The following is a 25,768-nucleotide window of genomic DNA, read 5'->3' on the forward strand; positions in this document are numbered from 1 at the left end:
GGGGCGGAACAGTGAGATCTTCACTGAGTCCTGTAAACTGCACTTCCTGTGGGGCCCGCCTGTTCCCTGACCCACACCTTCCCTCCAGCCCCCGGCAGATGCCCTGCACCTACGGCTCCTCCTGCTGGTCCTCAGCAGCGGCTGCTCGGAGGCAGAGTCCTCCTCTTACACCTGGCCTGAGCACTGATGTCTGCGCTCCGTTCTGGAAAATTCTGGAGAATTCTGGAAAATTCTCCATCACTGCCCCAGTGCACCTGCCACTCCATCTCGCAAGTCCAGACAGATGGATTTCGTCCTTGGTCTTTTATTGAGGTGACAGTCACACAACGTAAAATGAGCCACGGAAATGAACAATCCAGTGGCATTTGGGACACTCACGATGCTGTGCAGCCACCACCTGTCTCTGGTCACAGAATGTGTTCATCGCCCCAAAGGAGGCCCCAGCCCCCCTCCCCGAGCCCCGACACCCTGGATCTGCGCTCTGTCCCCGACCTTCGTAGGAGAGGAATCATTCCGCGGGCGGCCTCTCGTGTCTGGCTTCTCGCACGTGGCGCACCGCGACGTTTCCGAGGCTCCCCCCGCCGTGGCGTGTGGCCGCGGGTGTGGCCGGTGCTGCTGTGACCACGCGCGTGTGTGGACTCGTGGGAGCCCCTGCGGGCGGTTGTTCTGGGTCAGGTGAGGTTTGCAGGCTTTCCGTCGCCCTTCACGTTTTATTTCCCTGTGTCCTGACAGCCCCGGCCCCGGACGCCGGCTCTGGTACAGACCGTGGGGTGCAGCCGCCGTGGGGGCCGCGTTCGTCCTGTATCTGGGCCGATCGGGGTGATTGAGCACAGACGCCAGGGACAAGCCAGGTAACCGAGGCGGAAGTTAAATTCAATCAGATGACTGCAGCTCACAGAATTCACTGGATCCGGATAATCAGGCTTGAGAATGTGCCGGAACGGGGGCAGCGGGCAGGCGGGGACGCCCCCAGCCCCACCCTCGCAAGAGCCCGGTCAGCAGGCTGCCCTGGGCCTCCGGACGCTGGACTGTGGCCACAGGGGTCACTGAGGTGAGCTACCCACTGCTCTGGCTCCCGGCAGGCACACACACACACGGGCACACACACCCCCGGAGGCCCAGGGCTGCATCTCGGGCTGAATTGTCGCCCTTGGCAAAGGCCCCCTTTAAACTTGAGAACAGCTCCTGCCTCGGGTCCCCGGGCTGGCCCAGGTCCCTGCGCACAGAGTCGCCTCCTGAGCCGCCTTGTCTGGTGTGCAGAGGGCACCCTCCTGCGTGAGCTGAGCCACCGGTGGGGACACGGGGGCCGGGGTGGCTGTGCGGAGATGGGGTTGGCCAGAACCAGGGATCAGGGAAGGGGTTTGGAGCTGCCAGAGCTCAGGGACCAGAGTGAGAAGTGACAGGACCCTGGGGACCGGAATCCATTTTGATCTGGGGACTCCGTCCTCGCAGTGAATACTCACCAGCCGGTCACGTAGGAGTGATCGTGGGTTGCGTTTTTATTTAAAATGTTGCAGGGGCGCCTGGGTGGCGCAGTCGGTTAAGCGTCCGACTTCAGCCAGGTCGCGATCTCGCGGTCCGTGAGTTCAAGCCCCGCGTCGGGCTCTGGGCTGATGGCTCGGAGCCTGGAGCCTGTTTCCGATTCTGTGTCTCCCTCTCTCTCTGCCCCTCCCCCGTTCATGCTCTGTCTCTCTCTGTCCCAAAAATAAATAAAAAAAAAAAAAACGTTGAAAAAAAAAGAAAAAAAAATAAAATGTTGCAAACACTTACGTGTGCGGAGAAGACTGGGTGGCGGGTGAGCCCCTTGGACCCTACACTCAGCTTCACAGCTGTCCGGGCTCCACAGACAGACCTGTCACTTTCCTTCTGTCTCTGGCGGAACATTCCAGGGCCAACCCCAGACATGCCTCCTTGGCCTCTGTAATGAGAAGAGTCTGCACTCTGCTAGCATGGTATTATAAACAAAGCAATGTGCTGTGACCACACGTGGCAGTTACCACGCGTGAGCACGCCTCAGTGGCCGTCCAAACCCGTATCCACATCTGGGGGTCGTCCCGCACACGGGCAAGGTGGGGCCGTCCCTGCCTCAGTGGGTCTGGATGGGCCCAGGACTAGCACCGTCTTGAAAAGTTCTCCAAGAGATTTCAGGGAGCCCCCTCTAGGTCCAGAACTGCTTCCCCCAAAATGCACAAGCTCCAGGGTCATCCTTCTGTCTTACAGAGAAGACACTGGGGTCGTATCTGCATTAGAATCTCCTTCCTGGTAGCTGAGTGGGTGACCGGGGGCAGGGAGACCCGTCTCCGTGGTTGTGCCCACTGACAAGCCTCTGTGCGGGCTACAGTCACCCAGATGCTGCTGGGGACACAAAAGGGAGGTCGTTCCAGGGTGAAGTTGTCAAGGTCGTTTGGACACAGCGTGGTGACCCCGGCTTCCCAATGGGGGTGCTGCCTGGGTCCCGGCTGCCAAATGGCACAGAACTGGGGAGCACAGAGGCGGCAGGCTCAGCTGTCCTCAGAGAGCACGACCCAGGAAGTGTTCGCGATACTGGCGACCAGCCTGGACCCACACCCCGGACCCTCCCCCCTCGGGGGCCTACCAGGAACCCTCCAGGGACACAGGGACCGTCCCGTTCCCGCTCGCTCCGCAGGAAGAAGGCCTCCCATTGTGCAGGTGGAGGAAGCCCCCTGAGGGCCTGGGGATGAGCCACGGGGGATTCGGGGAACCACATGGCTCGCAGGCCCCCGGCCCCCGTATAAGGGCCCGAGCCCGCGGCCTGGCCTTCCTCAGTCCCGGGAGCTCAGCGCCACCACAGCCGCAGCCATGAAGTGCCTCCCGCTCGCCCTGGGCCTGGCCCTCGTGTGTGGCCTCCAGGCCGCCACCGTCCCCCTGACCATGGAAGGCCTAGACCTGCAGAAGGTCTGAGGACGGCTGGGGGGGTGGGGCGGTGAGCTGCAGGGTGGGCGGGGGGCGGGGCCTCGGCCTCTTAAGAGTGTGGGTGGAAGCCAGGAGGCTGGGAGCCCCCTCTCCTCCCCCTCTCCCCCCCACCCCCTCCCTGTCCTCAGGGCGGCTTTCCCTCGCTTGCCCAAGGTCCAGATGGTTCCGCGGAACTCGCACGACCCGTCCTTTAAGGCCGCCTGGGAACCTAAGATGTTATTTCAAGTGTGGGGGCTCCCAGCGGGGCGTCTGGTCGGTGGCGGGGGGGGGGGGGGTCGCCCAGAGCTCACTGGCTGCCACCCCACTTAGACCGGGCCCCGGCCGGGGTGGGAGGGAGAGCTCGCTGTGGGGCCGGGGCCGCCTCCCCGCCCCCGATGGCAGCTCAGGCCCCCTCCCCAGGTGGCTGGGACATGGCACTCCATGGCCATGGCGGCCAGCGACATCTCCCTCCTGGACTCGGAGACCGCCCCGCTGAGAGTGTACGTCCAGGAGCTGAGACCCACGCCCCGGGACAACCTGGAGATCATTCTGCGCAAATGGTGGGTGACCGAGGCCCCCGGGCTGGGGGCCGGCGAGGGCCTGGGCCCAGGGAAGGCGGGCGGGCAGGGTCCTGACGGGAGCTGGCTCCGTGTGGGTGGTTCCCGGTGGCCTCGGAGCCCCCGCCCAGGGCTCCGGGCCGACGGGCCGACCACACAGGGCGGCCGCAGGTCAGTGCACAGAGAGGCCCGCGTGGAGGCCGGCCGGTCAGCTGGGGGCTGGGGTCCTGGGGGCCTGGGCGGTTCCTGCCATGAGGGATCACAGAGAGGACAACTCAAGTCCAGTGTTACCACCTTTTAGGGAGGACAACAGGTGTGTTGAGAAGAAGGTCTTAGCAGAGAAAACGGAGTGTGCGGCCAAGTTCAACATCAACTGTAAGTGTCCCCGAGGGCCGGGTGCGAGTTGCAAGGCTGGTCACAACTGTCCCTGGGTGGTGCCTGTCCTTGCAGGCGGGGATGAGGTGGGAGAGTGCCGGTCCGGTCCCACTCTCGGGGCTGCCTGGAGTGGCTAGTGGGGTGCTGACCCGTGGGCCTGTCCACGCCCCGAGCCAAGAGCCTTTCAGGCCTGGTTACCCAGCCTGACCACAGAACCGGGGCAGGGAGAGTTTCCGGCCCCACGACTGCGGTCAGTGCGCAGCTGAGTTCCTGGACTCCGCTGGAGTGGGGGGCGGGGGGTGGAGGGCAGGTTTAAGGATCTTCTACCGAATTCTTTATTACTAACTGCAACATTTAGAGGCCTTTGTGACTTGTAAAAAGCCACAAATGGAGAGCTAAGTGCTAAAATTTAAACAAAGGAGGCACAGAAACTTCTTGTGGGTTTTCGGTCAGCAAATTCTATTTTTCTCACGCTGAAGATTTGCTCTGGGCCACCCTGACCCTCCTCCTCTCTCTCCTTCCTTCATGCCTCACCCCCACCTCACCCCTACCTCCGGCCCCTCCCTGCCAAGCCTGAGTGCTTGGTCAGGAGCTCTCCTGCTCACAGCCCCGGGCACAGCTCCGACCGCTATGTGCGCATCTGACTGTTCTGTCCCCGCCACCTGACCCATGACACGCCTGGCCTAGGGGACACACCCGGCTCTGTGCTCCCACTTTCCACTTCCTGCTGCCGATGGCCACGCTTGCACGTGGGCAGCACCCTGGGGGCTGCAGGACAAGGAACCACACCCGTAGGGGGCTCCTGCTGGACAGGACTCCGTCTCCCTTTTGGCTCTTCTCCTCTCCCCAGATCTGGATGAGAACGAGGTCATCGTGCTGGACACCGACTACGAGAACTACCTGTTCTTCTGCCTGGAGAACACCGACGCCCCCGGGCAGAACCTCGTGTGCCAGTGCCTGAGTACGTCACTGAGCAGGCTCGGGGACCCCTGCGGGGGGGGGGGGGAGGCTGAGGACCCCCGGTGGGGGCCAAGTCCCCTGACATTGCCTCGGGAATCGGGGATCCAGGATCCAGGCCGAGGGGCTGGGCTTAGTGTTCCTGCCTCGGCCCGAGGATGACTGCTAAGTAGAAGCTTTGGTTGGGGGTGATGTTCCACAAAAGCACCATTAAAACTGTCAAGTTCTGAACGGAACGCAAGCCGGTAAGATCTGGTAGCAGGAGGCTGAGACGTGGCCGCTTTGCCTGAATGAAGCGCTTTGTGTGCGGTTAGAGACGCGTCCTTGGCCAGCACATCAGCCCTGCGGGCGAGCCCCAGCCGCCCGGGGACGTGGGTCCTGGCCTCGTGTCCCTGCAGGGCCCCCGGCGCCGTCCTGGGAGGGCGGGGCGGGGACCCTGGAGGGCAGGGGGGCTGAGCCCCGGAGGCCACCCCGGGGGCTGACCTCAGGACGCCAGTGTGTGCTCTCTGCTCTGGCTCCCTGGACGGGGCTCCCCGAGGCCGTCAAAGCCCCGCGGCCCAGGGACTGACCTACCGCCCCCCACAGCCAGGACCCTGAAGGCCGACAACGAGGTCATGGAGAAATTCGACAGAGCCCTCCAGACTCTGCCCGTGCACGTCCGCCTCTTCTTTGACCCGACCCAGGTGGCAGGTGACCGCCTCCACACCCCGCGTCCCTGCTCTCACCCTGCGTGCGGCTCACCCGTCGGACAGCCATGAGCCCGGGGCGCGTCCGTCTCCCACGGTGGCCCCCATTCCCCGGGCCCCCGCGGGAGGGGGTGCAGAGCCCCTGGGGCGGGGCCCCCCTCCCACCCCTCTGGGCCCAGGGCTGCCCCGGCGACCTGTGACCTCTCCCCCCGGCTCTCTCTCCTCCCGCAGAGCAGTGCCGCGTCTAGGTAGGTGAGCTCCTGCCCGACCCGCCTCCTGGGGTAACGTAGCAGCCCTGCCCCCACGTCCTGGGCACGTGCACGGGTGGGGGGCGTCCCGGGGGACCCCCAGCTCCCCTCCGTCGGGCCCTGGCCCCTCTGCGGGAATGGCTGGAACCCGACGTCTCTCCTGCTGACCGCGGGGGCTGGGCTGGCAATGCCAGTCAAGTGCCCGGCTCTGTCCTAGAACCTCTTAGGTCCAGGCATGTGCCCCACTCTGGGACCTCGTGCTTTCTTTGGGGGTCAGGTTGTTGTTTGAAGGAGGTGGGGGGGGGAACTGGGCGGGGAGGGGGTTGGGTCGTGGCTGGGTGGCATTGAAGGCTGAGAAGTTGCAGGCCTGGTGCCACATTACTAAGGGGGATGTCCTTGGCCCCACCCGGTCCCCTGTCCCCAACAGCACGCTGCTCTGCCTTCGTCTGTGTTCGTGACCTCGTTGCTCACCTCCCACACAGGAGCAAGCAGACCTTTCGGTCCCCTCCTCCAGAAGGCAGACGTCTCCTTGTCCTCTCAAAGAGGAAGCCAGAGACCTGGTCCCGTCCCCTTCCTCCTTCCTGGTCCCTGTGCTTGGGGGCCGGGCACCTGCTCTCTGAGGATTCTAAATAAAGCCTCATGACCTCTGCTCCTCGAAGTGTGTCATTGGGAGTGTGTGGGGACACGGGCTCTGCTGGCACTTCTGGGGGCTCCGGGTGGGACCCGGGCAGCATCTGGGGGGGGGCCCAGGTTTCTCACCAACAAAACAGGAGAACCTGCTTGTGCAAAATTTGTCAAATACGCGCAAAGTATCAGAATCGATGGGCCAGGAGGAGTCCTTAATCCTTACGGTAGTTAGGTAAAAGAAGCTAAAATAAATGAATCTACAATCAACTCAAGTTAGAAAGAAAGCATTAAAGTGAGGAAAATAAAGGTGCCTGTGCCCCACGGTGAGGGCGGGGTGAGGCTGCACCCGTTCAGTTAGCTCACCTGTCAGAAACAGCTGGGAAAACCCACAAACTCCAGAACAATCAATGACCACCACAGATCAAGAGAAATTTTATTAAAAGAATCATAAGAGATTTGTCTATTTGGTTCTAGCCTAATATACTTGAAACCCCAAATGGATGACTTCCACAGCAAATGCAAGCGTCCAAAATAAATCAAAGAAGACCAGAGAAAAAGTAGACAGGTCCCTCTGCCAGGCAGACAGACAGACAGACAGACCGATAGGTGCAGAGCCCCCGCCCGCTCCCCGGCCACCAGCATCAGGAGGGCACAGACAGGTGCTTCAGGGACAGAAGGTCAGCAGTGGGCAGCTCCATTACCTCACGCCTGACAGAGACTGGCAGAGACAGCACAGTGACAGAAAGCCCTACCAGGAATAGTGCCCTTGCACGGCACCAAGGGGCTCCTCCCTGCTCTGTGTTCACAGATGGCCAGTTCACCCCTACGACCGCACAGGGGGCAGGCACCAGGTACGCCTCCCGATCTACCTGCCCGATGGGTCAGCCGGCCCGGCGTCAAAGCACACAGCCACCCAGGACACCCCACCCTGAATGGCATAGTCGCCCCTGGGATCTAACAGGGGGGTATCGGGGTGAATTTCATACCCAGAAGACATCTCTGAACAAACTAGGTTCAGGTAACAGAAGGCGAAGGGGAATGGCTTCTCTGTAGGTGGTGAAGTCTGTTAAAACTCCTTCCTGTAAATTCTCTAAATGGACATGGGGAGGTTTCCAGCGTCTGCCGTTACGTGCTAACTTCTGCGTGGGAAAGGACGGCCATGAGCACGTATGCAGGAACCCGTGAGAAGACACTCAGGAAGGAGCACACATCAGTGAGTTAGTGATCTACTGCGAGGAACGCAGGTGTGCAGGCAACAAATTGGCGGGTGCAGCTTTTCATGCAATTTTAAGTTTCGAACCAGTTCATACCTTAAATATTTTAAATGTAAGACAAAAATAAAAACTGAAAGGCAGCAAGCCATAAAATGATAAACAAGCAGAAACAAATGAATCTAACTTCTATAAATTGACCATTTCAGAGAAAAATTCCCAACCTTTTTTTTTTTTTTTTTTTTTTTTTTTTCCCAGTGACATGTTTTAATGCCATACGGAGATCGATCTGCCATGAGGTGTGGTCAGTTCCAAGATTAGGGAACATGGACAGTGATGGAATGAGTAGCCTCATCGAGAAATCTTGGCCGGATGCCACACTCTCTGGTCACCCCATGTTCACTGTGCTGTGTGCCCACCTGGGGGTCTCGCCCCTGCGACAGTGCCCCACTTACTCGTACTCAATCTTGTGTGGACTATATTCTAGGGAAAAAGAAATCTTAACATCAACCTAGTAGTAACATTTGTGTTGGTGACAATACGGGTGTTCTTATCAGCTGGAATCCAATTTGAAACAGATGGAACTTTAGGCGTGGGTCTGATCGAGGACTCATTTAGAGCGATCTGGTACCAGGGAAGGAAGGAGGGGGCTGGGGACAGCGGAGCCAACCTCTTGCCACGCACAGTTACGAGGACAAGGGACAGGGAAGGACTCATGTTGTCATTGGAATAAATGAAAAGGTCAGTGGAGCAAAGTAGACTGGCGGGAAATTTGTGAAGAAATTTAATGGAAGGTAAGAGTGGCATTTCAACTCGAAGGAGACTTAAGTCTTCTTTAGTGAATGGCACACAGCCAGCTGGAACCTGTGTGGTGCGAGCCTCATAATGTGAGAAACCACCCCTCGGCTTGTGGTTTCTGGAAGAGTTTTTGCAAGATTCACGTTACTGCTTTCTTAAATGTTTAGCAGAATTTAACAGTGAAACCAACTGTGGTTTGAGATTTTGATGGTGGGGGAGATTTTTATCTATAAATTCAATTTCTGCAATAGATCTACGTCAATTCTGGCTATGCATTGCTTCTCTAATAAGCTTTGATACTTTGCATCTTTCCAGGAATTTATGCAATTGTCCAAGTTATCAAAATTATTTCCATAAAGTTACTCAAAATGCTCCCTTGATATTCTTCTAGAGTCCGTAGGATCTGTGCTGGTGTCACATTCTTCATCCCTAATAGTGATACACGCCAGCTATCTGGGTTTTCCTGATTAGTCTGGCTAGAGGTTTATCCATTTTCCTCATCTTTTCAAAGATCAAACATGATTTGGGTTGATTTTCTATATTGCTTTTCTGTTTTCCATGTCATCGATTTTTGCTATTACATCATTTCTTTCCTCTTGCTTACACTGGTTTTGACTTGTTCTCCTAGTTACTTAAGCTACAGACTTAGATTTTTAAATTGAGCATGTTATGTGGTCTAATGCTGGAAGCCGAGCTCTCCCAGCCTGAGTGGCAGGGCCTGGGCTGTGGACGGATTGGTGACTGCAGGGCGGCCCGCCGACAGGGAAGCTTCTGGTACTCCCGCTTTTAGGTAATTTGGCTTTATTTATTTTTTTTTTCCACGTTTTTTTTTTTATTTATTTTTTTGGGACAGAAAGAGACAGAGCATGAACGGGGGAGGGGCAGAGAGAGAGGGAGACACAGAATCGGAAACAGGCTCCAGGCTCTGAGCCATCAGCCCAGAGCCTGACGTGGGGCTCGAACTCACGGACCGCGAGATCGTGACCTGGCTGAAGTCGGACGCTTAACCGACTGCGCCACCCAGGCGCCCCTAGGTAATTTGGCTTTAAAAGTACCTGGGGTATTGTCTGTTGGGGAATCGCCCTCAACAGGCCCTCTGGGAAAAGAACCATTAGGAGAGAAAATAAAGTTCCACAAGAAATTGTGCGGCCTTACGTTTAGCCCTGGCCATTCCCCATGGAGACTCCTCTACTTACAGGAAGGATAGCCTCGTGCATTTGCCAGCAAAGGCGGCCATCGAAGCAGAGACATATGGATCCGAAAGCCCCACTCCGGTAACTAAGGAGTGTATCTATGGACACAGGTCACTCTGACCCCTAGGCCCGCTTGGCCCCCAGGAGGCATTCCAGATGATGATTGAACCTCGTCGGTTAAAGTACAGAATGGTTCATTGGTTCCTAGGTGCATTGTCTCTCTGAGAATGTATAAGGCGTGGGTTTCTAAGGCCCTCTTGGCCCCCTTCCTGGCACCTCGGACCCAGGCGAACGCTTTTGTTCTTCAAAACCACGAATGGTTCAGGGAAACAACTAAGAGGTCGTGTCCCTGTAACTGTTCCACTTGAGGTGTTGAGAGATAAATGACCTTTCATGAAAACAGCAACGCAAATACTTTATAAATTATAGATAAACATAGATACATAATAAAAACAATAAAAGAAATCAATCAACAAGCAAAGGGCAGGAGGGAACGTTATGATAAAACAATCATGTTATTCCTTATTGGGTGATTATACAATGGAACAATTTTAGAATTGGGTAACGTTAGAAAAACATAGATGACGTACGTTACAAGGAAATCACTAGTATATATAATGCCACGTTTACTGCAATAAATTGGCCAGTTCAACACACTGCTGTTGACTGTGTCCGTTTTTATTTTAGTTTTTTATTTTCCAGTTTTTTATTTTAGTTTTGTTTGATTTTCACTGACACCGTTCTTCCTTCGGGAACCCCTGGTTGCTGGAGCTGGTCTCCGGCAGTCTAATAATAAGCATCAATGCCACAAATTCCCTTCAAAGTGCTGCTTGAGCTGTGTCCACATATTCTAATAGATTTCGTTCTCATTTTTACTTAATTCAAAATACTTTTCTGTGAAGGAGCAAATCATATCTTTTGTCTATTGAGTTCTTGGTACTTCCCTATTGATTCGTAGGAGCTGTTTATGTATTAAGGAAATTAGATTTTATTTGTGCTATCAGTTAAAAGAGTTAAACATAATTTTCCTCAGTTTATCATTGCTTTTCTTGCTTGGCTAGTGGTGTCATTTTAAGGTGTTTCCTCTATGTGGCTAAACTCACCGGCGTTTCCTTTTGTGGCTTCCGATCACCGTCACAGGGCTTCGATCATCTTTAGAGAGGCTTTTCTTATTCTAAAGTTGAATTCCTGGATGTTCAATATTTCATCTTTTGTGCTCAACATCACTCCTCATCAGGGAAATACAAATCAAAACCACACTGAGATATCACCTCACACAGAGTGGCTAAAATGAACAAATCAGAAGACTATAGATGCTGGAGAAGATGTGGAGAAACGGGAACCCTCTTGCACTGTTGGTGGGAATGCAAACTGGTGCAGCCACTCTGGAAAACAGTGTGGAGGTTCCTCAAAAAATTAAAAATAGATCTACCCTATGACCCAGCAATAGCACTGCTAGGAATTTACCCAAGGAATACAGGAGTGCTGAGGCATAGGGGCACTTGTACCCCAATGTTTATAGCAGCACTCTCAACAATAGCCAAATTATGGAAAGAGCCTAAGTGTCCATCAACTGATGAATGGATAAAGAAATTATGGTTTATATACACAATGGAATACTATGTGGCAATGAGAAAGAATGAAATCTGGCCTTTTGTAGCAACGTGGATGGAACTGGAAGGTATTATGCTAAGTGAAATAAGTCAGGCAGAGAAAGACAGACACCATGTGTTTTCACCCTTATGTGGATCCTGAGAAACTTAACAGAAGACCATGGGGGAGGGGAAGGGGGAAAAAAGTTACAGAGAGGGAGAGAGCCCAACCATAAGAGACTCTTAAAAACTGAGAATAAACTGAGGGTTGCTGGGGGGTGGGGGGGGGAGGGGAAAGTGGGTTATGGGCATTGAGGAGGGCACCTGTTGGGATGAGCACTCGGTGTTGTATGGAAACCAATTTGACAATAAATTTCATATTGAAAATATTTCATCTTTTCTCCATCAAGAATTCACTTGCTTTAATTCATGAGTTAGCACTCAAACAGTATTTTCCAACTATCCACCCTGTTCTCCCGAAACCGTCTGTAACTACTGAGTTCTCCCACATTCGTGATTCTCATGTGTATTTTGGTCTGTTCGGAGGCTTCTCATCCATTCTCCTGGGCTGTCCACGTGCCAGAACCCCAGTGGTTTTGTTCTGTGTGTTTCCTTTTGGAAGCACAGCTGACCCACAACATTACGTTAGGTTCAGGTCAGGTGCACAACATCGTGATTCAGCATCTCTGCATGTTGTACTGTGCTCACAAGCGTGGCCACCATCTATCACCATACACACTATTGCAACATCACTATGTCCCCCATGCGTCCCCCATGCTTCACCTATCATCCCCGTGACTTATTCATTCCGTAACTGGGAGCCTGTGCCTCCCACTCCCCTTCACACATTTTGGGCACGGCTCCCTCTCCTCTGGCAGAAAACACTTTTCTAGAAAATTGTCGGTTTCATCCAACTTTTCATTTATTCCGTGAAGTTAAGTAAAAATTTCCCTTCTAACGGTTCTTTACTTTTTTCTCCTTTTGTGGTTATTTCCCATATTTGATGTATTTTTTTTCTTTTTCCTTTTTATCTTGACTAAGGCACCTAATGGCTTCCCCATTTTATTGATATTTTTCAAGAACCACCACTTGACCAAGTAATGGTTTTTCTATTTTCTTTAAGTTTCTTTATTATTTATTTATTATTTTGAGAGAAAGAGAGAGAGGAAGAGAGCGCAAGTGGAGGAGGGGCAGAGAGAGGGAGAGAGAGAATCCCAAGCAGGCTCTTTGCTATCAGCACAGACACCTCCCCTCCCATTTTCCTATTTGCTAATTCAGTAATTTCTGCTTTTATGTTTGCAGAAATGTAAATATTATCTTCCTTATCCTTTATTATGGTTATGTTGTTTTCACCCCTAATTTTTGAGTGGTCGAGCTAACCAATTCCTTTTCATTCTTTTCATTTATTAACATCATCTTTAGGACAATAGATTTTCCCAGATCCCTCAGAATCTGATGTGCTATGTGTTCATTTTTATTTTCTAAATACTCTGCAATTTTCTCTTTCACTCGAGAGTTGCCCTACAATCTCTATGTTCTTGCTGTAAAAAGAACCACTGACTAGTCTAGCTCATAATCCAATTTTGGAGGGGAAAATCGAATTTTGATCATCCTAAAACATGAAGGGTCCCCTGGTTTGTCCTCTGGGTACCAAGCGTATCTGGGTAAGTGGAGAAAGCCTGGGAATGACAGGGACCAGTTTAGGACTCTGAGTCCTACTTTGACTCTCTCCTTGTAAATATTTATCAGCACCAGCTGAAAGCCCTAATTACCACTTGCAGCCCTGAGACTGAACTGGTGTTCACCTCCTTCCTGCCCTACTCAGTTAATGATCAGACCCAGCTGCCACTCAGGGTTACTGGGAAGTCTCAGCAGGGGCCAAAAATGGGGCCAGCAAGACACAAAGACCCATTATGAGGAAGTGCCTGAGGACTCTGCAGAATCTGGCAGGTGTTGGGCTCACTCTGGGTTCAGGCGGATGGCCCCGCACCGGGTCTAGGAGGGCCCTGCGAGCTGGAAGTGACGTTTGTTCCAGAACCTGCTTCTGGCTGACCTCAACAGCCCTGGACTCTAGGCCAGCCTTGGCCACTAACTGTGGGTCAATATAGGTCAGGCACTTGGCACATTAGATCTCGTTCTTGACACCTGCAGAGGAAGCTGGCTGGGAGGTGTCAAAAGTGACAAAGGACACGAGAGCACCTTGGAGAGTTGGAGGAATTGTGAGAATGAGACGCTAAATGTCCTGTCCAATAGGAGTTAAGGAAGCCATTCGTCCATTTTTCTACCATCCATCCATCCATCCATCCAGTTATTTACCATCCATCCACTAACCATCCATCCATCCATCCATCCACCATTTATCCATCGGTATACCATCCACCCATCTATTTAACATCCGTCACTCCTTTTCTCAAACACCATTTAGAGTGCTGTGTGACCTGTTTTGGGAATCTTTGCTGTCTCAACACTACCTCAGTAGAGCCCCTTGAACAGTCAACCCTGGGATAAATACTGCAGAGGTTTCCTGTGTAGAGTACAGGTAACTTTCAAAACGCAGAAACAATTGTTTCTGCTACACAAATGTGGATTCATTACTGTTATTGGTGACGTGACAGATACACATATCAAGCGAGGCTGACAGATTCCGCTGGCAAAGAAACAATGAGCCCTTTTTAGATTCAGAAATTTTATTACTTACACAGACAGCAAAAGCAAGATCGGAAAGGGTGCCAAGTCCCAGGTCCCCGCCCCTCCCTGCCCACCGCGTCCCCACGTCCTCCTTCCTCTCTGGAGTTGGTCAACTTGCCGGCCACGCACTTGTCCACCTGGGCCCAGGGACCCGAGCCCCCCTCTCTGCCTACCTGAATTCCCACTCCCATGACAGCCTCCACCCCACCCCCAGACCCGCAGAGGGAGTGAAGGTGAGCTGACTGCCCGTGCTTCAGGGGCACATAGAACCTGCCTGAGGGGGGCTTTGGGAGGGGGCAGGGTCCTCTGTGCACTCTGTATGCCACTGGCCTGCCCAAACATCTGGGACTGCAGCCTTTGGCCCCAGAATGATGACCTGTGAGCCCAGGTGGCCACGCAGGAGCGAGGTGGCTGTGGGGTCCTCAACAGAGCACGTGGCCATGTCCAGCCCAAGGGCACGCAAGCTCAGAACAACGGTGTGAACTGGGCATCACACAGGGAGGGGACCAGGAATGTGACAAGGTGGGCCCCTTGTGCTCGACAGTCAGCCACCCACGGGCATGATGTCTACAGACCCAGGGGCTGGCATAGGGATCTCTGGCCACTGGTGGAGCCCCGGGGCCCACCTTCCAGGACACAGCTGTCCTCAGTGCTGACTCTGACCTGTTGTTGCCCAAGATTGCGACCTGGGAAGTGTTCCTGGTGCTGGCGACCAGCCTGGACTCACGCCCCAGACCTACCCCTCTGGGGCCTACCAGGAACCGTCCAGGCCTCAGGGACACAGGGGCCTTCCTGTTTGGACTGGAGTGGGGGAGTCAGTGGCACTGGAAGAGGGCCTCAGGCTGTCCTGGAAGATGATGTCCTCGGGACCTTGAGGATAAGCCACGGGGCATTCGGGGAACCGCATGGCTGGGGTCCCAGAGGTCCTGACTTGCAGGCCCCGGACCCCGTATAAGGGCCCGAGCCCCCGGCCTGGCCTTCCTCAGTCCCGGGAGCTCAGCGCCACCACAGCCGCAGCCATGAAGTGCCTCCTGCTCGCCCTGGGCCTGGCCCTCGTGTGTGGCCTCCAGGCCGCCACCGTCCCCCTGACCATAGAGGACCTGGATATAAGACAGGTGTGGGCGTGTGGGGTGGGTGCTGGGGGGCCTACAGAGGGCAGGAAGGCCTGACTGCAGAAATCTAAGGGAAGACCAGACGAGGCATAGAGCTAGGCCAGGCCTTTGTCCCCCCAAACGCTGGCTCCGACCACCTGCCTGTTTCCCTCTCACTCCCGGGTGGAGTCACCCATGACTCTGCCACACTCCGAAAAGGAGCTCACCCAGGACAGCGCTGGAGGGAGAGGGCAGCTATTGCAAATATGCAAGAACCCCTTGGGGTGTTGGCACACGGTAGGAGGTCCTCAGATGCGCCCTGAGTCCTGACGCACCACAATCGCGATCCCACTCGAGAAACCCCGGAGTGTAGGGGACAAACCAGCAGGCGGGTCGGAAGGAGAGCCCGCTGTGGGGCCGGGGCCGCCTCCCCGCCCCCGATGGCAGCTCAGGCCCCCTCCCCAGGTGGCTGGGACGTGGCACTCCATGGCCATGGCGGCCAGCGACATCTCCCTCCTGGACTCGGAGACCGCCCCGCTGAGAGTGTACGTCCAGGAGCTGAGACCCACGCCCGGGGACAACCTGGAGATCATTCTGCGCAAATGGTGGGTGACCGAGGCCCCCGGGCTGGGGGCCGGCGAGGGCCTGGGCCCAGGGAAGGCGGGCGGGCAGGGTCCTGACGGGAGCTGGCTCTGTGTGGGTGGTTCCCGGTGGCCTCGGAGGCCCAGCCTATGGCTCTGGGCCAATGGGCCGATCACACAGGGCGGCCACAGGTCAGTGCGCAGAGAGGCCCGTGTGGAGGCCGCCAGTCAGCTGGGGGCTGGGGCCCTGGGGGCCTGGGCGGTTCCTGCCACGAGCCCTGTCTGCCCTGGAGAGAGGGCCGGGGACCCAAGGAATTCTCACTGTGATCGGTGATGAGATCCTTAGAGGCGCTGTGACCAATCCCCCCGTGGACGGGGTCAGTTCTGAGCTAGCCCCCGCCCCCCACCCCCAGCAGCTTTCTGGGCTGGCTTCGTCTACCCCATTGTCACCTTGTCCGAGTCACCTGCTCAAGGCCACAGGGCCACTCACATTTGGGCCAACACCTCATGGCCTTGCTCACAGCCGGCCCAGGGCTGGGTGTCCTCAGGGTCTGTGGACGCTTCCTGGAGCCCAGCTCCTGTCCCTCCACTGGGGTTCGGAGGTGACCCCCACCGCTCTGGCTTTTCAGGGAAAACCACGCATGCATCGAGGGGAACATCATGGCCCAGAGGACCGAGGACCCAGCCGTGTTCACGGTCGACTGTAAGTGCCCCCACCCCGTGCCCGTGGGGCCACGCCCTGGTCAGCCCCCCTTAGGTGCCGTGGACAGAGTGCTCCCTCCCGCTCTGAACCCCCCACCCCCCGCCCCCGCCACGTCCTGACGGCAGGGAAGAGTCAGACGGGTGTGTGGCCTGCCCTGAACGCCAGGCCCAGCTTCTCCTACCCTACATCGCAAAGGGCACTCCCGGGGAGGGTGGGTGGATGAGGCCTGGGGACCAGCCCCCCCGTCTCTGGGGCTCAGTCTCCTCCAGGCCCCTCGGCTCCCTGCTCAGGTAGGAAGATGGCGGAGAGGCATCTGGTTCCCTGCGAACCCGGGCAGGTTCGGTCCTCGCAGGGAACGCCTGAGGGCAGGCCTGCGGCAACTCCCCTGCTCAGGGACCAGCGGCCTGTGGCTCCTTAAAAATACCCAAATAAACCAGACCGGTGGGCAAACACCCTGTGGATTTGCCGGTCAATCCTGGAACCTGCTTCTGGAACGTTCTGGGCCTCAACTCCAGCCTTTCTGCCCGGGCCCTGTCTCCTGGGCCTAGAGGCCTCATCCGGGGTGGGCCCCGGGCCCACCCCCTAGCTTCCAGCCCTCCTCTGCCACCAAGGACGGCCACCGAGCACCCACCCCAGCACCTCCCATTCTTAAGCTATGAGCAGGCTTTCCAGCAGGACCTCGGGTCATCCTGGGAAGGTGACGGGAGCCTCCGAAGAGCTGGGCGGTGCCCGGCAGGGACACTGCTGGCCCACCCGCCGCTGTCCTGCTCCGAGCCCTGCCAGGCCCACGGCCCCACAGACTTGGGGTCCCCACACGCTTCCGTTGGCTCCCCACCTTTGAAAAACAGACATCACGGCCCTACCCACCGCGATAATTCTCCATTTCCTTCTGCCCATTGATGTCCACGTAGAGCCGCGACTCCAGTGGGGCTCCGGTTCTGGATTATTTTGTCATCGCTCCCAGGACCTGGGCACCTGTCACAGGAATTGGGGGGGGGGGGTCACCTGGGTCTTAGCGCCTGAGCGTGTGCACGAATATCTGAAAGGTTGAAGGGCACAGCCAGAAGTGGGGACGAGCCTTGGGCCAAGCAGGGCAGAAAATCCCAGAAGGCTTTGCTGCCGTGCAGATTTTGAAAGACATGCCCACGGTCTCGGCCCAAGTGCAGGGGGTGCCGGTCCGGCGCAGCCAGGGCCGCTCGGAGGGCCCCCTGCGGGGTCCCTGCCAGGTGTGGGCCGTGGAAATGCACGGCAGGTGAAGGGGAGGCCCGAGGTGGCGAGGGGGGTCGTGGGCCGGATCTCAGGTCTCTGTTCCGGCCTCTTCTCCAGACCAGGGGGAAAGAAAGATCTCCGTGCTGGACACTGACTACACCCACTACATGTTTTTCTGCATGGAGGCCCCAGCGCCCGGCATGGAGAACGGCATGATGTGCCAGTACCTGGGTGCGTAGCCGCCCCGGGGCCACCCTCCAAGGCGTGGCTCATGAGCACCCCGGGGGCCCCGGTGGGAGAAAGGGAGCAGGGCTGCCTCCTGGCCTCCATGGCTCACGTTAGCAAAGGTCCTGGGGTGTGATCCGATGTGGAGTCGTCCACACGGGGAACCCTACCATTGTTCTCAGGTGCTCTCTCCCAGGGCTCCCGAGGGGACCGTGGGCTCTGGGCCAGCAGGACGCTCCCTGGCCAGTTGACTCACGGTGTCCTGATGCGGCAGGACAGCTGACGGCCCGGGGGCTGTGGGCCCTCTTGTCCTGTGTCCATGCAGACCCCCCGGTGCTATCCTGGGACTGGGCCGGGGGAGGGGCAGGGACGCTGGAGGGCAGGGGGGCGGAGCCCCAGAGGCCACCCCGGGAGCTGACCTCAGGACGCCAGTGTGTCCTTCCTGCACTTGCTCTCTGGACGGGGGGGACCTCGGGCTCCCCAGTGTCATCAAAGCCCCGCGGCGCAGGGACTGACCCACTGCCCCCCCCCACGCCCCCCCAGCCAGGACCCTGAAGGCCGACAACGAGGTCATGGAGAAATTCGACAGAGCCCTCCAGACTCTGCCCGTGCACATCCGGATCATCCTGGACCTGACCCAGGGGAAGGGTTAGCTCTGCCCTCGGTCGCCCCCTCCTGGGCTTGCTGTCCCAGCTCTGGGACCCATCAGTGGTTCTGTAGAAATCAGAACAGCGTCATCCTTCATCATTGGTCCCCATTCCCGGGTTGGGGAGGGGGTGCAGAGCCCCTGGGGCGGGGTCCCCCTCCCACCCCTCTGGGCCCAGGGCTGCCCCGGCGACCTGTGACCTCTCCCCCCGGCTCTCTCTCCTCCCGCAGAGCAGTGCCGCGTCTAGGTAGGTGAGCTCCTGCCCGACCCGCCTCCTGGGGTAACGTAGCAGCCCTGCCCCCACGTCCTGGGCACGTGCACGGGTGGGGGCGTCCCCGGGGACCCCCAGCTCCCCTCCGTCGGGCCCTGGCCCCTCTGCGGGAATGGCTGGAACCCGGCGTCTCTCCTGCTGACCGCGGGGGCCGGGCTGGCTCTGTGTCCACTCTCTCGAATGGCCTTTGTGGGATGTCGTTCCTGTGTCCCGGTCGAGCCCCCACGCGGATGTCCCCATGGGCTCTTCTGGGCAAGGGCGTGGGGTGGCCAGCACTCAGCCTGAGGTGGAGAGGCCGTCCCTCACCCCCAGGCTGGGAGGGGCCGGCGAGGGTCCGACAGGCTCCCCAGGAATCACAGGGGAGCCCTGGTCCGTTTCAGGGCCCAGAGAGGACGACACCCTTTCCAGCCCCGTCGGGGGGACTCAGGAGGGACCGGACCTGCCGGACCTGTTCGTCCAGCCCCCAGGCTCCTGGGGTGGGGGGGTCCCAGCCTGGGGTCTCCTGCCCTGAGCCCCTCCCCCTCCAGCAATAAAGAAATAAAGCAGGGAACAGTCTGCCTGGGTCTTTCCTGGCCTTGTGCGTGTGGGGATGGGGGGGGTCCCCGCGGGGTGTTAGACACGATGTCCTGTTACCACGTGTGGCGTCTCTGGTCACACGACCGTGGAAGCTGTACGTGCTGAGGGGGCCGTGCAGCTGGGGTTCCAACTGCTCCGTTACCTTTCCTGACACAGAAACGTCTCAGGGGTCTCCTTGGTGCCTCTTGCCCTCCCGCCAGCCTGAAGGTCAGGGTTGGGGGGGTGGTTGGAGCTCCAGGGCCGAGAAGGCACACGGCCTGCGGTGTGGACGACAGGCCCACAGACACCAGCATCAAAGAGCAGAGCCCCCCCGGCCTCCTGTTAGGGCTCTGGGGTCCCCCAGGGAGCCACTGCAGAGGGGACCTGCCCCCCCGCCCCTGCCCCGGACAGAAACGGGAACAGGAAACGGGCCGGCCTGTGGTCACCCTGAGCCCCTGCTGGGGGCTGAATGTAGGCCTTCCTTCCACCGTCACCAAGGCCCTGGAAGGCAGCCACTCCCGTCCACACCGAGGGAACTAGCCTCCAGGTCCACACAGCCCGGTCAGAGGGGGACCTGGACGTTGACCCAGGCCGTGTGGCTCCAGCCCAGCTCTGAACGCGACACAAAGCCCCATCTGAGGGCAACACCGGGTTCGGGCCCGGAGGCACCACTGATGGGATCCGGCCCACCCGGGGTGGGTGGAAAGGAAGTGAGCTCGCTTCTGGGGGCGCCGGGCACGGAACCCCTGTGCCACACGCGTCCGCGGTCACCAGGGCCACGTGCTGGCGAGGCGCGGGTGCTGGAGTCAAGAGGGCAGCACAGGCCAGCCCGCCCGGCCCCTGCCGTCCATTCCGCGTCTGGTCTCGTCCGTAAGCGGAGACGGCTGAAGGAACAAATGCAGGGAGTGGGAGGTAGGACACGGGGGAGGACAGCTCCTGCACCCTGAGCTCGGCTGCACACCCCGCGTGGTGGTGTGGCCCCGCTGCCGTGACCACAACTCTGACACCCCTCGGGCCTCAGGCCCCAACCTCAGGGCCGGCTGCCCCTCCCGCCGGGCCCCTCCGGCCACCGCCATGGTTACCTGGAAGCCAGCAAAGTAAGCACCACGATCACGAGCCCTGAAAATAACATAAACTCCAAAAAGAGAGCCCTGGAAGGCGGGCGAGCAGGGCGGTCTGCTCTGGGACCCGGGGATCCGAGGACAGCGCAGTGACAGCTAGTTCTGGGTCCCCCCCAGGACAGAAGGCAGCCCAGGGTGGCCCACTGCCCACCTGGATCAAACCGGGGTCCCCCCATGACACCAGGCTAGCCCAGTGCCTGTGGCCAGAAGGACCAACGGGGGCCCCTCCAACCGTGAGCCGCCGGGACGGACTCCCCTTCCTCAGGACACCGGGCCTGAGACGACCCTCCCCTGGGGAGCCGGGCCATGGCCTTGAGCTGGAGAATCCCTCCTGCCCCTCAGGAAGCGCCGGCAGGGCCACGGGAGCCCCACGCCAGCCACGCCGGCAAAGGCACGCTGTGAACGTCAGACTGGCGGGACCGCGTGCTGCCCCCAAACCGGAAGCTGCCGCCGCTGTTGCTGCTGGGACGCTTTCAACAGGACCCGGGGTCTCCGACAGAAGAGGCAGAGTGACCGGGGAGCAGCCGGAGGTCACCCGGCACACGGGACACCAGGAGCATCACAGCCTGAGGGAGAAGACGAGAGGGCACCCCACGGACATTCGCGGGACAGCGGACATTCCCGCTACCGCAGCACCAACCACACCTCCTTGGGCAAAGGAAACTGCTCTGATGACAGGTCCCTGAGCACGAGGCCACCCGCTCACCGGACACACGGCAGTCCCATGGACACGCCACACAGCGCTGCTGCAGAAAGCCCCCAGCGAAGGCTGACAGGCCTGAAAGGGGGACGGACAGACAGACACCCCAGGCTCCGAGCCGGGGGCTTGCACCTGCCCCGAGTGGCCGAGGGATGCGGGAGGCCGGGGGCGGTAAGTGCAGGAAATGGAGCCACGCGGTCAGCCACGGGCGGGTACAAACCCGCTTACACAGAGCGCGGCCCCAACAGCCGCAGAGCCGGACGGCTCTCACCCCCGACGTCCAGACCCCGGGACGCCCCCCCTGCTGACGCCAGGCGAACCCCCCATGGGACCCGCGGGCTCTGACGGCCCGGCTAGCGAGCGCGGGGGGGCGGGGGGCAGGAAGTCTCCAGAGCAGCTCACAGAACTCAGAGAAACACGAAGAAAGGGCCACCAGGACAGAGCGCACTCACGTGGCCTGACCCTGGGACCGGGGGCGCCTGGGGGGCTCGGTCGGTTCAGCGTCCCACTCTTGGTTTCTGCTCAGGTCGTGATCTCATGGCTCATGAGCTGCACGGTGCGGAGCCTTCTTGGGGTTCTCCGTCCCCCCCACCGCCCCTCCCCTGCTTGCGTGCGCGTGCACGCGCTGTCTCTGTCTCATCAATAATAAATAAATAAATAAATGAAATCCGTGATGGAGACAAACAGACAAATTACATGTAAAGAAGCACAAAGAGAACGACGGCAGCATTTGTAGGAGCGAGAGATTCGTGCTGGGGACTGGGCGTTCGTGTGCGTTGTTAGGTCAAGGGACGTCCCTTCCATTCCTGTTTTGCTGAAAGGTTTTACTTCATTGTCCTGGGCTGTCCTGCCCTGTCCTGGGCTGTCCTGTGCTAGTCTGTCTTGTCCTGTCCTGGGCTGTCCTGCCCTGCCCTGTCTTGTCCTGTGCCGGGCTGTGTTTTTGAGCCAGGGTTGCTGGTAAACTATAAGCAGTGTGATTTCTGCATAAGCTAAGCTGACCAAGTCGTCTTTCTTCTTTAGCCTGTTGAGGTTACGAATGGCACCGGTGTGCAGTTTGCAGTGTCAGAAGGTCCTCACGGTGGCCGGAGGTAAAAACCGATTTCGTTCTGATGCTCTGTCCGCTGCTGGGTGCCACATTCTGCCCTTTAGCAGGGCGTTATGCACTTACTTCCGGGGGAGGCTGCCGCTCCCTGTCTTGCTGTGACACAGAGGTTGAACGGGTCCGTGGGACGGGCTGGGAGTACCCTGCCTCCCGTTCTGGGTTTGGACCCTGTACTCGAACACGTCAGAGGAGAGCAGGGCGGTGAGGCGGTCGGAGCTGGTGATGTCGCGGGGCAACACTCAGATCACTGCTACGATGGGCTTAATAACTGTGGAGGGTCCCCTCTTCGGGTGCGTTTCCTGGTGGGCGCTCCCCGGCCCCCCAGCCTCCCGGCCTCGGTCTCTGCCTCCTCCACACCTGTGGCCCTTTCACCCGGCTGTTCTGTGCGGTGTCTCTCCTCGTCCTTGACTGAGCTCAGCAAGGACCTTGGGGGTCCACGTCGTTGAGTCTGGGAGGGGCCTGACCCCCGGCCTCTGCACAGGGCACTCAGAACACCTTCACCCGTTTCTTCTCCCGGGGGGTCCGCTGTGCTGTCCTGTCCCCACACCGGGGCCTCGGAGGCATTCGATCGCTCCGTCCACCAGTGGCTCTGTCTGTGCTGTGGGTCCTGGGCGTGCCTGTGCCGGCACCTGCTCCCAGGCGGCAGCCGCCCTCCCCCGGCCCAAAGCAGTTCTGACGCTCTGCTCTCTGCTCTAAGACCGTGCCCACAAACCGTTATACAGAAACCATCTATGGAAGCCGGCAAGGCCACGGTGCCTCCTTGGGCGCTGACTGTGTGCGCTCCTGGGGCCGCTGGCAGCTCACCCCGTGCCCCGAGGGCTCATTCAGAACCAGGCTGCACAAGCACCGGGCACTGAGCTTTGATGCAAACCACAGAATGTTCCAGATGGAGGGAGCAGGCTAGGCCGCATGGCCTTTCTGCGGAAGAGCAGGGGCTCAGGCGGCCTCCGAGGAAACAAGAGTGACACCCCCTCCCGAGATGGATGCTTCCAAAAGGATCGGGAGCGCGCTGGGGGGGGGGGGGGGTGGGGGCGGGGGAGGCTGTGCGTGGCAATTAGACTTTTTTTGTTAATTGCAGCAAAATACACGTAGCGTGAATCACAACAGTTTAGCACTTTCGAGGGCACCGTTCGGGGGCATCGGGCGCATTCACGCGGTCGTGCAGCCGTCCCTCTGTCCGTTCCCAGAACGTGTCTATTTTCCCAGACTGCACTCTGTCCCCTTACACACTGACCTCCCCCCAAACCGTGCAGCCCCCCCCCCGGCCCCCTCCCGCTTTCTGTGTCTGTGGGGTTTTTTCCTCCTTTCTCTCTCCCTAAGACGAACCATTCGGAAGCGCACAACTCGATAATGCTGGGTGCAGTCACACTGCCGTAAAAACACATCTCCAGGACTTTTTCATCTTGCAAATACAAACTCTGCACCCATAGAGCAATACCTCTCCTCCCCCAGCCCCTGGCCCCCCCCTCCTTCCATCTCCACGGACCTGACTCCTCTGGGTCCCTCACGTAAGTGGAATCCTACGGGATTCGATCTGTCCCGTCTGGCATATCTCACTCGGCATAATGTCCTCAAGCTCCGTCCACGTGGTCTCAGCTGTCAGGATTTCCTTCCTTTCGAAGGCGGAATAATTTTCCATGATGTGGACGGACCGCGTGGTTTATGCCTTCATCCGTCGATGGACACGTGGGCCGTTTCCCCCCTTCGGCTGCTGTGAAGACGCTGCCGTGAACAGGGAGGCACAAATATCTCTCCGAGATCTGCTCTCAGGGGCGCCGGGGGCTCAGTCGGTGGCGCGTCTGACTCTCGGTTTCGGCTCAGGCCGTGGTCCCGCGGTTCGTGGGATCGAGCCCAGCGTCAGGCTCCACGCCGAGCGGCGTGGGGTCTGCTTGGGATTCTGTCTCCCTCTCGCTCTTTCAAAGGAAGTAAACTGAAAAGAAGAATGTGCCTTCAGATCTTTTGGGGTCCGTGGCGGAGCTGTGGGATCACACGGTAATTGTGAAATCTGCTTACTCTCTTGAGGAACTGCCATCCGGTCTTCTATGGTGACAGTAATTTGGCCACACTGTTGGTGACACATTTGAGACTATTTTAGCGACTTGTGTTTTACCTGCTGTGCTACTGACGTGAGTAACGTTAGTGAGTGTGGGCACCTCAAGTCCCCGGGGCTCTGGAGGCTCAGGGAGGCGGCGCCCGGGACCCAGCGGTGGTGCCGGTGTCGGGGGTGGGGGTTGGGTTGTCTAGGATTTGTGCAGGGAGGGAGCCCCCGCCGGGAGAGGTGTTCTTTCCAGATGGAAGTTAACCCAGGAGGGTGCATGCTTGGGGACACCTGGTGCCGGCCACCACACTCGTGCCCGGCAAAACTCAGACTCGCCCTGGTGGTGCCACGCTGCCCGCTGGTCCCACTGAGGCCCAGCTGCAGGGACAGGTCCCGGGGAAACAGGGCGGGGCATCAACGCATGTCCTCAGCTGCGTGAAAGCCCACTGCCCCTCCCTGGCCCCAAGAGTTCATCCTAAGAAAAGTAATGTCCTGCTTCTGCTGTCACAGGCCTGCCTTCCGGCCACTTCTGAAGACCTCGGGGTCCCAGCAGGAGGGCAAGGGCCTGGGGCCAGTCCCCTCCCATGTCCCACTCACTGGGGCAGCGATCTGGGAAAGTTGGATGCCGGGGCCTGGGTCTCCCCTCAGACTGGACAACGCCAACCGCCTGAGGCCAGCGATCACTTTTTTTTCCTTGTGTGTGTGTGTGTGTGTGTGTGTGTTTTAAGTTTATTTATTTTTGAGAGACAGAGCGTGAGCAGGGGAGGGGCAGAGAGAGAGGGAGACACAGAATCCCAAGCGGGCTCCAGGCTCTGAGCAAGCGGTCAGCACAGAGCCTGATGTGGAGCTTGAACCCATGGACCGTGAGATCATGACCCGAGCCGAAGTCGGACGCTCAACCGAGCGAGCCACCCAGGCGCCCCTCTTTGTGTTTTTTAAAATAGCATTCTGAGGAGTATTCTGGAAACTATGACCAGGTGCGTCCCGAACAGCACCCTTTGCAGCACCATATTGGCAGGGACGCGGGGAATCTCCGAGAACGCGAGAGGGATGTCACCCGCGGAGGGCGGGGCCAGCGCTTCCCAAACTCACCAGAAAACGGGACATCTGCTTTCTGCAGGCTGACACCCCCACGACCCTGTCCTGGAAGCCAAGTACGGCCTCGCATCTCGCAGCTGGGTCCTTCTCCCTGGGTCCCCTCTCTGCCCCTGTTTTCTCTTAAAAGGACATGAGACAGTAACCCCTACTCCCACGTGTGCCTCATCCACAGAAATCACATCTGTAGAGTCCCTGTTTCCAAATAAGGTCACATTTGGACGTGAGTTTTGGGGGACACCATTCAACCCAGTGCATTCCCTGCTGCTCCCCGGAAAACAGGAAAACGCTGAACCCCGGAGGCTGTCACGGGGACTGCGGGGAGGGCGTGGGGAGGGCCCGGAAGGGTCACGGTGCCTGGCGCACGCCCCACAGAGGTGCTGCTGGACGCCCACCTCATCTGGACCATTCCAGATCCTCCACCGACAGGCAGCAAAAATGTCCACCCCACCCCGCCTGGCTTCAAGGCCACTCCTCAGAGTTTCAACAGACACCCCCACGTCCGCGGTCAGAGCCCCCCCCGGGAGCGGCAGCCACACTGAGCCCGGCCACCTGCCGGGGAGGATCGTGGACACCGAGAGGCAGG

At 58.4% G+C, this 25,768-nt stretch overlaps 2 protein-coding genes across 2 annotated transcripts; both read left to right on the plus strand.

Annotated features, from left to right (window-relative positions):
- The first annotated feature begins 2,820 nt into the window (after positions 1-2,820).
- Positions 2,821-6,384, plus strand: LOC115508134 (beta-lactoglobulin-1). Its single transcript, XM_030306534.1, has 7 exons — positions 2,821-2,916; positions 3,334-3,473; positions 3,772-3,845; positions 4,696-4,806; positions 5,388-5,492; positions 5,720-5,736; positions 6,219-6,384. Exons 1-6 carry the CDS (start codon positions 2,821-2,823, stop codon positions 5,734-5,736), a joined length of 543 nt encoding a protein of 180 aa, XP_030162394.1. The 3' UTR covers positions 6,219-6,384.
- An 8,366-nt stretch (positions 6,385-14,750) lies between these two features.
- Positions 14,751-19,117, plus strand: LOC115508130 (beta-lactoglobulin-2). Its single transcript, XM_030306528.2, has 7 exons — positions 14,751-14,960; positions 15,402-15,541; positions 16,147-16,220; positions 17,547-17,660; positions 18,198-18,302; positions 18,531-18,547; positions 18,952-19,117. The coding sequence occupies exons 1-6, from the start codon at positions 14,751-14,753 to the stop codon at positions 18,545-18,547; spliced, it is 660 nt and encodes a 219-aa protein (XP_030162388.2). The 3' UTR covers positions 18,952-19,117.
- The last annotated feature ends 6,651 nt before the right edge of the window (positions 19,118-25,768 follow it).

The sequence above is a fragment of the Lynx canadensis genome, chromosome D4 (assembly GCF_007474595.2).
Source record: "Lynx canadensis isolate LIC74 chromosome D4, mLynCan4.pri.v2, whole genome shotgun sequence".
NCBI classification, from domain to species: Eukaryota; Metazoa; Chordata; class Mammalia; order Carnivora; family Felidae; genus Lynx; species Lynx canadensis.

Excerpts from the sequence above, each read along its gene's own strand:
- LOC115508134 (XM_030306534.1), top strand. The coding sequence starts at position 2,821 with ATGAAGTGCCTCCCGCTCGCCCTGGGCCTGGCCCTCGTGTGTGGCCTC. Across the intron at positions 3,846-4,695 it reads GGCCAAGTTCAACATCAACT|ATCTGGATGAGAACGAGGTC; the intron begins GTAAGTGTCCCC and ends TCCTCTCCCCAG. Across the intron at positions 4,807-5,387 it reads CCTCGTGTGCCAGTGCCTGA|CCAGGACCCTGAAGGCCGAC; the intron begins GTACGTCACTGA and ends CGCCCCCCACAG.
- LOC115508130 (XM_030306528.2), top strand. The coding sequence starts at position 14,751 with ATGGCTGGGGTCCCAGAGGTCCTGACTTGCAGGCCCCGGACCCCGTAT. Across the intron at positions 14,961-15,401 it reads AGGACCTGGATATAAGACAG|GTGGCTGGGACGTGGCACTC; the intron begins GTGTGGGCGTGT and ends CCCCCTCCCCAG. Across the intron at positions 16,221-17,546 it reads AGCCGTGTTCACGGTCGACT|ACCAGGGGGAAAGAAAGATC; the intron begins GTAAGTGCCCCC and ends CCTCTTCTCCAG.